This window comes from Cinclus cinclus, chromosome 20, assembly GCF_963662255.1.
Source record: "Cinclus cinclus chromosome 20, bCinCin1.1, whole genome shotgun sequence".
Lineage (NCBI taxonomy): Eukaryota > Metazoa > Chordata > Aves > Passeriformes > Cinclidae > Cinclus > Cinclus cinclus.
In genome coordinates, this window is record NC_085065.1 from 8,932,566 (window position 1) to 8,940,490 (window position 7,925).

The 7,925-nt window shown below is 41.8% G+C and overlaps 1 protein-coding gene across 1 annotated transcript; it reads right to left on the bottom strand.

The window, feature by feature from the left end:
• Positions 1–1,048: 1,048 nt before the first annotated feature.
• C20H17orf75 (chromosome 20 C17orf75 homolog) lies at positions 1,049–7,404 on the bottom strand. Its single transcript, XM_062506050.1, has 10 exons — positions 7,234–7,404; positions 6,907–6,996; positions 6,256–6,381; positions 5,687–5,824; positions 5,431–5,488; positions 4,640–4,759; positions 3,911–3,975; positions 3,657–3,793; positions 3,020–3,123; positions 1,049–2,389 (listed from the first exon to the last, which is right to left on the bottom strand). The coding sequence occupies exons 1-10, from the start codon at positions 7,356–7,358 to the stop codon at positions 2,180–2,182; spliced, it is 1,173 nt and encodes a 390-aa protein (XP_062362034.1). The 5' UTR covers positions 7,359–7,404; the 3' UTR covers positions 1,049–2,179.
• Between the last annotated feature and the right edge of the window lie 521 nt (positions 7,405–7,925).

A 7,925-nucleotide genomic window follows, 5' to 3' on the forward strand; every position in this document is an offset into this window, starting at 1 on the left:
TTGCAGCTTAACTTCTCCACAACAGCTAATGAGGATGCAGAACTGGCTTGGAACTTGTATGGAAATTCAGGTGTTGTCCCACCTTTTGACAGCTGTCCTTTCATTGCAGTGACCTCAGAACTACAGGGAAGTTGATGACATTTGAGTAAATTTTTTTTTTTTTTTTACATTTGACTGAATTTTTTTACTGGGGAGGAGGGTTGTGCTCTTTTAACATCAGGCTCTACTGAATGTTTTTAAATCTGAGAGCCAACACTCATCTCTTCAATCAAGAGTGGAAACAACACATCCAGAAAGTTCTGCAGTAAACCCCCAACGGATTAAAATAAAAATCCTTCTACCAGTGTGGAAGGGGGAGGCTTATTTTGAAAAATAAGCTTTGTTTTTGTTGGGAAGCACTGGGTTAAAGTATAATTCATAGGAATGAAGATGTATGTAGGAGCAGTTCCTGTCAGATGTGCTACTCCTATGAGAGGCAGATCACTGCTGCCATGTGTGGGACTCAGCTCTTGCTGTCAGTTCTGTGCACTGAACTAAACTTTCTGAGATACTCAAATCTCTCTATTCATTAGCTGAGGACTTTCAGCATGAAGGTAAGTTGGGTTTTGTCATCTTTTGCCAATTAATACAAAAAGTTTCAGCCTTTTAGGACCATGCATTTTCTTGCTACCTGTTCTTCACATCCAACTTATTTTTTTTAAGCACTGAGCTCTTTCTTGTGCCATGATCAGAAAAAAAACCCTGAGCAATCAGGGCTCCAACTTTGTTAGAAATGTACAGGAGCACCAAAGAGTGACATGTTTTATTGAGTGGTGCTGCTGTACTCACTCAGGAAGGAAAACACTAGTTTCTTCTCAGAGCTCCTGCAAATGACTGAATGAGGGGTTTGTTTTCTCTCAAACTACTTTTCTTCTCTGACCTGCCCAAATACACTATATGCCACCTTGGCTGTTAATGCCACACTTGCAGCTTCTCTGCATTGAGGAATAAAGTGTTTTGAACAGGAGACATCAAGGACCACACTCATTGACAATTTATAGGTGCACTATTGAGGATTTCAATGTGTTTTATTGTCAACTTTATCACAGGTTCAACATGGTGATGTCACAGAAAAGCAGCAACTCCTGCCCTCACAGTACAGAGCACCAGCACAAGTCACACTGAACCACATTAGTTACAGGCACTGTTGCAGCAGGAGTTCAAACACCCTCTGCTGCAAAGGAAACCAATGGGGAATTCTCCTGTATCAGGTTTGCAGAAATCACCCTTTTTATGAAGTTACTCGCAGACTTAGTGAGTTTTTATTCCAGCTATAGTCAAAGACTTCCTTCAGGTATTCTGCCACCTGTGTCCTATGATGTGGGTAAGAATCCATTCCTCATACAGCAAAATGTTTTAAAGTCTGACTAATTAATTTGGGAAGTTCATTTACTTCAAATTCTGAAGAAGTCTTAATATTAAAGGTGGAAACAGTTTCTTTGTGATTGGAAAACATAGATTATTTACAATTACACAGTACTGTAATACAAGAACGTACAAAGAAGGTCTTGATCACATCTCAGACTAAGGAAGAAGGGGATACATCAAATAGCCTGGGAATTTCAGATACCTCTTGTGTGTGTATGCACACATACAGGCACATGCAAACTGATCACTGCAACAGTTCAGTCTTAAGGCAGCTCTGTGTCACACCAATTACCAACTTGTTTATCCAGTGGCAGCAGAACAAACCAGCAGTTTGAAAGCAGAAACCAGCTACAGACTTGGTACCTAGGTTCTCTTACCTAAACTAAAATGATTAATTCATTATCTACATCTATCCACATGTTTGTACTTCTTTATTAAAACAAAGTAGCCAGATCTAAATTATTTTAAAAATATTTAAAACAGTTAAATGCTTGCCAAGTAAAGGATTTGGGTTTGGTTTTGCAATGACTGTGAAAATCAAATGTCGTGATTTCTTCAGAACAGGAGCAAGTCAGTTGGAGAATCTGAAAACTCTGCAGGACCTTGTGTTATCTGATATTTACACATTTTAAAAGTTCATAGTGCTTTGTCTAAAAACAAGAAAAAGCAGGTGAAACTGCAACTGTTTGACTTGGGCAATAATTTTAAATATAAATTAAAAATCCTGCAATAGCTGCACAGAAGAAATAAATGATTTATACATAAGAGAACTTTAAGCCACTGGTGTTTCCCTCATGAATTCCTCCAGGACAGTCACTACATTCCTGGCTTCTGGCATTTCTGCATGTTCTACTTTCACAATCTTCAGCAGGATGTCCCCACTGCCACAGTTCTTTAGGAACAGGTAGCACTTGAACAAGGCATAGTGGTTCATTTCAGCCTGGCGGATAAACCTCTTCAGGTTGTTAATGTCCTGGATAGCCTGGGGAAAGAGTAACAGAGCATTTTCTTATCCTCCTACACGGAAGGAAAACACACTATAGAGGAAAATAAAGGATAAATAGCAGCATTTCCAACAGAAATTTTGCATTACTACTTAAGAGTAATATAAGAATTGAATATTGTCTTGGATGCATATTACATCTTTTACTGTAATGATGACGAATGTGTGGACACAACATGATGTTCCAAGTTGTTGCAATAATTTTATTATGGCAGCTCACTTAAGAAGTGTTAGCTACTGAACCCATGTTACCAGCTGCATCAGACTCTGTATGCAATGTTCAGATTAACAGTATTTGAGGAAAACAAACAACAGCAACAAAGAAGGTGAGTCTTACTTTAAATTTGAGAAAGCACCTTCACTGAAGCACTCAGTGAAGCATGAATTCGGGAGCATTCACTGAAGAAACTCTCACTACTTTACAGCTGTTCTTATCAGCAACAGTAAGTCAGCCCTCAAATTAAGCTTCAGAGTTAACCAGTTAATGACATGTATATACCATAATAATCTAAAACTTTTATTCACTGCAAAATAGTATTTTGAATATAGTATTTGCTCCCTCACTACCCCAATATCATCTTCAAGTCTTTAACATATATGAACAGATACCTTCAATTTAAAGTTTTCCAAAATCTGCCGGAAGAGAAATGGATTTCCACCTTCAGCACCATTCACAAAAGCTTGCATCCAGTCCTCACAGAATCTGTTGCTTCCTGTTAAATGTTTAGGAACACAGAGAAGACATGAGAAAAAGCAAATAAGCTCAACATAAATATACAGCTGCATTCACCTGGTTTAATCACTCTCACATAACAAGTGATAGCAATACACCTGGGCCAGGAAATGAGTCTTAAGGAAAAACAATACACGTGGAAAAGAAAAGCAAACACAGCTACAGTGATCACACAAGACTGTGTTCTCATAGTTGAATCCCTTTTCCCAACATTTGTCAAAACCACAACAGGAAAAAAAAAAAGTTTTGCAGATTCCCTGAATTGTACAAGTCGTACTTTCATGGTCCACAAACTAAATGTACTGTGGATTTTATTACCAAGCATTTTTAACCCAGAGTTCCAGTGTGTCTGGTGTAACAAAACTACTCTGGTACCTCAGGAAAACAGAACCCAAGCTTTCTGGGCAGGAGCCTATGAGCTTCTGAATATCCTCAACTGCCTGTAATGTCACAGATTTCAGCAGCTGATGGATCCAAAGGAGCAACATAAAGCATTCCCAGCTGTAATCTCACCTGCATTATGCAGCTGGGGCTGAGGTCCACTACAGTCTATAACCATGGACTTGTGCTGCTCTTCTGTCATGGCAATGCACAGGGAGGTCATTGTGCCTTCCTGGACAAGTCCTTGGAGGCTAGCAGCTGCCAGGAACCTGACACAGAAAGTTTTTGTCAACTGTTTGCTCCTTTACAACTCCTGGACACCAAGGCGACTGTCAGACACAGCAGCCAAGTAATTCAAAGTTCCCTTGGGCTCAAAGTATCTTTACCTGCTGACGTCCTTTTCTGTTCTTTCATCTGCATTTTTTACTTCTACAGGAGTGTAACTCAGAGCCTTAAATGAAAAATAAGAAACAAAATGAAAAAAAGGAAAAAGATGTATGCAACTTTACAACTTCAGTATGACTTTTGTTGCTATACTGCAGTTCTGAGCAATAAATACATAATGTGGTACTTTAAAAATTGGTCTTGTCAAGGCAGTACCCTGTATTATTGCCATTGCAGCTGTTTCTGCAAGCAGATGAAATTCAGCACTTACACTCTGTTAGCTATTCCATCCAGAACCTCCTCAAACTCAGGGACTAGAGATAGGATTAGTCTCTTTTCTGTTTGCAGTGAATAACACAAGGCACATATACAATGTAACATTCCTTTTAATTCAGAGGAATTGTGGCATGGACAGCCTGCTCATGCCATTTGATTTTCTTGTTCTAATTTCACTGTGGACACCATTAGGTAACTATTTTTTAAGTGCTTTAAGAAATTGTTACATGCTTCTTTATCAATAATCAGGGGAAAAGTACTTGCTCTGAATTAAAAAAAAAAAAAAATTAAAAAAAACCCCACAGCCAAAAAGATTAAAAAAAAAAAAAAAAAGAAAAAAGGATTTTTCATTTCCTCCCTCTGGGAAAGCAAATGCAAGAAACATTTTAACCATGCTGGAGTCACTGAGATGCCTTCTGGAGGTTTTTTAGCTACCCGGTTTTAAATACACTTACAGCATGTAGCAGAGAGGCAAGTTTGTCCTGGAAGAGCTGCACCACCCTCTGGATAGGGCAGATGGCATCCTCAAACCAGCTCCTCAGGTAGGGGCTAACACAGGCCTCCAAGTTTTTTTGCTGTGACACATTGAAACATTAAAACTTATACCAAAAGTTCAGATTTCTACACCAATAGAAGCCTATTAATAATCTACCCAACCTAAAACTGAACGTTGGAATCTTCATAATCTCAAACCACAGTGAACTAAAATAATGAGTTTGACATTTAAAGCCTCACTTAATCAGCACTGAAAGGCTTTGCATTTTAAAAAACAGCCAGAACTGTAATATTATGGTATGTATTGAGTGAAGACCATGCAACAGCAGATGGGATGACAAAGAGACTTAAAATGCAGAACTTCCACTAGAAAAATGTGACAAGAAATCCACAAATGTCCTTTCTTAACATTCAAAACTGGTAAGAATCAAGGTGGACATTGATAAGTTCCTTGCAAACCATTACCTTTTGTTGATTATTCTTCTCTCCAAATTTAACTGTAAGTGACCTTTAAGAGATTTATGACTGACACAAAAAGGTCCCCCCTCTCTTTTTTTCCTTTTGACTTGTGTGGCTGATAGCACCTCAGACATTCATTGTACTACAGTGAGTCAAGTGTCTCTCCCAGTGTTTCATACTGGTACTTGAAATACCTATTTTATCTCTATAGATTAAATATTCCAAATAGTTTTAGGAATTAATCTGCATAAATACTAACTTTCACCACTTTCAAACAAAAGTTAGGATTTACCTCCAAATCAAGGTTTATCTTCAGATTTTGAATGTATTTGTCCAGCTCAAGTCTGAAAGTATTTTCTTAAGGAAAATAAAATGCATCAGTTAAGACCTGTATTTTTCCTTTCAGTATATGCCTGTTACTGACATTTTCAGTTACTGTAAGGTGTGCACAAACCAGCTGATTTCAAGTAGGAACAGACAAAACGATAAGATAATTTGTACATCATCTCCCTCTCCATACAGGTAAAGAAAGTTAAAGGTAAGGATATAGTTCCAGACCTTTCTCTGAGCCACCTAAGAAACAAACCACATATTCTGGAGCATTGGTGTCTGATTCCAGCGTTGCCATTTCCAGACCTTCTTGTTGAAAACGACAGTAGTAGCAACCAACTTTACCTTCTGGTATGCTATGAGAAAAGAAAAAAAAAAAAACTTCCTTTCAGATACATCACAATAAATAAGTGCAAAAAGCAGGCATACATGATTTCTGAGGTAATTTTGACCGTTAACATTGGTGGCTCCTATGGCTGTGGTAAGTACAGCCATAGGTGCAGCTCTTAGACCTTCTCTTTTCTCTTGTGTGTGATCAGAGTAGTTTAAAAGGAAATAATCATAAACATCTGTAGTATTTTTTAAGTATTCAAACAGTAAATTATTTAAAACAATATTTTTCTCAAAGTTACCTAAAAAAGGAAAGTGCCACTGTGTAAGGCTGTTATTAACAGCAGCAACAGACTGAGAACACAGAATCAGAACTAAACTGAAGTGCAGCAGCAGGCAGGCAAGATGAGCCAATGTTCTTTTCAGCTCTCATGCACCAATAGTTTCAAAAAATTACCTGAGCCCCACTGATGCTACATTCCCCATTCCTTCAAACAGTGCTCCTTTAGTAAGACGCTTCGCAATGAAACTGCGCAGTTCGGTCTCTGCTTCAGCTGGTAAGTTGGTGTCCAGCAAGGAGAGGCTTTAAAAACCAGAAGAAATCGACACCAAAAGGCAAATATTACTGTTCTGTGTCTCTCAGCATGTGCAGAACCTGCCTCTAGAGGGAGGTCCCTGCGATCTCTCTCTGGTGACAGCTAAGGCATCTCTGTAACTTTTGGCCCATCATAAGCAGTCACTGGTTTGCCCACTCACCAGGAGCCTGGAGATGTGGTGTCAGCTCACGCTGACCTTCCCAGCAGCTACAGACAAGACACTGCCCTCTTTGTTGCTATGTTTCCCCAACTGTAATACAGTTTATGGAAAGATGTCCATTGCGAATTAATAAATTCTTGTTGTAACCTACGTGAAAAACTAAGTCAAGACAGCAATATCAAGTTATCAAGTACTAGTAGCAAAAAGAAAAAAAAAAAGATTTCAAAGTCAGGCATGATTGGTTGTGTTTTGAAAGGACTTTAGAGGACCTAACAGTGATCTGACAGCAATACAACAAAGACTTCAAATCGGGGTGTTGCTGTGATTGTGCTGCTCTTTAGCTGGGCTTTACCTGAAGTCTTCGGTGGAGGGTGTGTGTGCCACAGCGCCGCCGGCACTGCCATCCCCGCCAGCGGCTCCCAGCTGCGCGGACCTGGAACCCAAGCGATTCCCGAGTGAACAGCCCTGACACACAACAGGGAACTGGGGCTGCAGCAGGGAGAAGGCACGGCCCGAGGGCGAATCAAAGCAGGAGCAGGGAATCGGTGCATTGCGGGAGGGGAAGAATCTCATTGGGGAGAGGGGGGGGGGGGGGGTGGAAATAAAGGGAATTCAGGGAGCTGGGAACGGCCAAGGCCTGGGCACGGCCTCCCCGCCGGGGAGCGCGGCACCTCACCTGCGGTAGCCATAGAGGCCATGGTAGGTGCAGCCGTGCCGCTCCGGCCGCCGCTCCTCGCCCGCGCCGCCGCCCTCCTCGCTGCTCTCCGGCTCCCGCTCGTCGCCGTCCGGCAGCGCCGGCAGCATCGCGGCCCCGGCCCCGCCCGTGCCGCGGGAGCCCCCGGGCCGCGCTGCCGCCCCGCCCCGCCCCGCCGCGTGCGCCGTGAGCCCGCCCCGCCGGGAGGAGCCTTCGGAGCGCGGGCCGTGGGCTCACCCCGCCGGGAGCGGTGCCTGAAACGGCTCCGGCCGCTGCAGCTGCCCCGTTTGTGTAGCACTCAGAAAAGTGCAGTACAGGCGCCGCGGTGCCTCTGTCAGTACAAGTAATCCTTCAAAAGCCGGTCTCTGACTTAACGGCGTGACCTGCTAAAATCACATCTTAGAATCGTAGAATGGTTTGGATTGGAAGGGGATTTGGCAGGATTAGACATGCTGTCTGATTTTAAAAAGTTCTGCTTCTGAAGTACTCTTTCGTTGTTAAAACAGCACATTTGTTAATTCGGCTTTGTGGCTACTGGGTAATTACGGAATCACAATCACAGAATCTTTGGGGTTGGAAGGGACCTCTGGAGATCATCCAGTCCAATTCCCCTGCCAAGGCAGGGTCACCTGGAGCAGGTGACACAGGAGAACATCAAGGTGGTTTTGGAATGTCTC

What these genes read in the sequence shown, in the direction of transcription:
- C20H17orf75 (XM_062506050.1), bottom strand. Translation starts at nt 7,358, where the DNA reads ATGCTGCCGGCGCTGCCGGACGGCGACGAGCGGGAGCCGGAGAGCAGC. An exon ending in GTAGCATCAGTGGGGCTCAG is followed by an intron (nt 5,825 to 6,255) that starts GTAATTTTTTGA and finishes CTTTTCTCATAG; the next exon opens with CATACCAGAAGGTAAAGTTG. An exon ending in TCAGAGAAAGGTCTGGAACT is followed by an intron (nt 5,489 to 5,686) that starts ATATCCTTACCT and finishes TTAAGAAAATAC; the next exon opens with TTTCAGACTTGAGCTGGACA.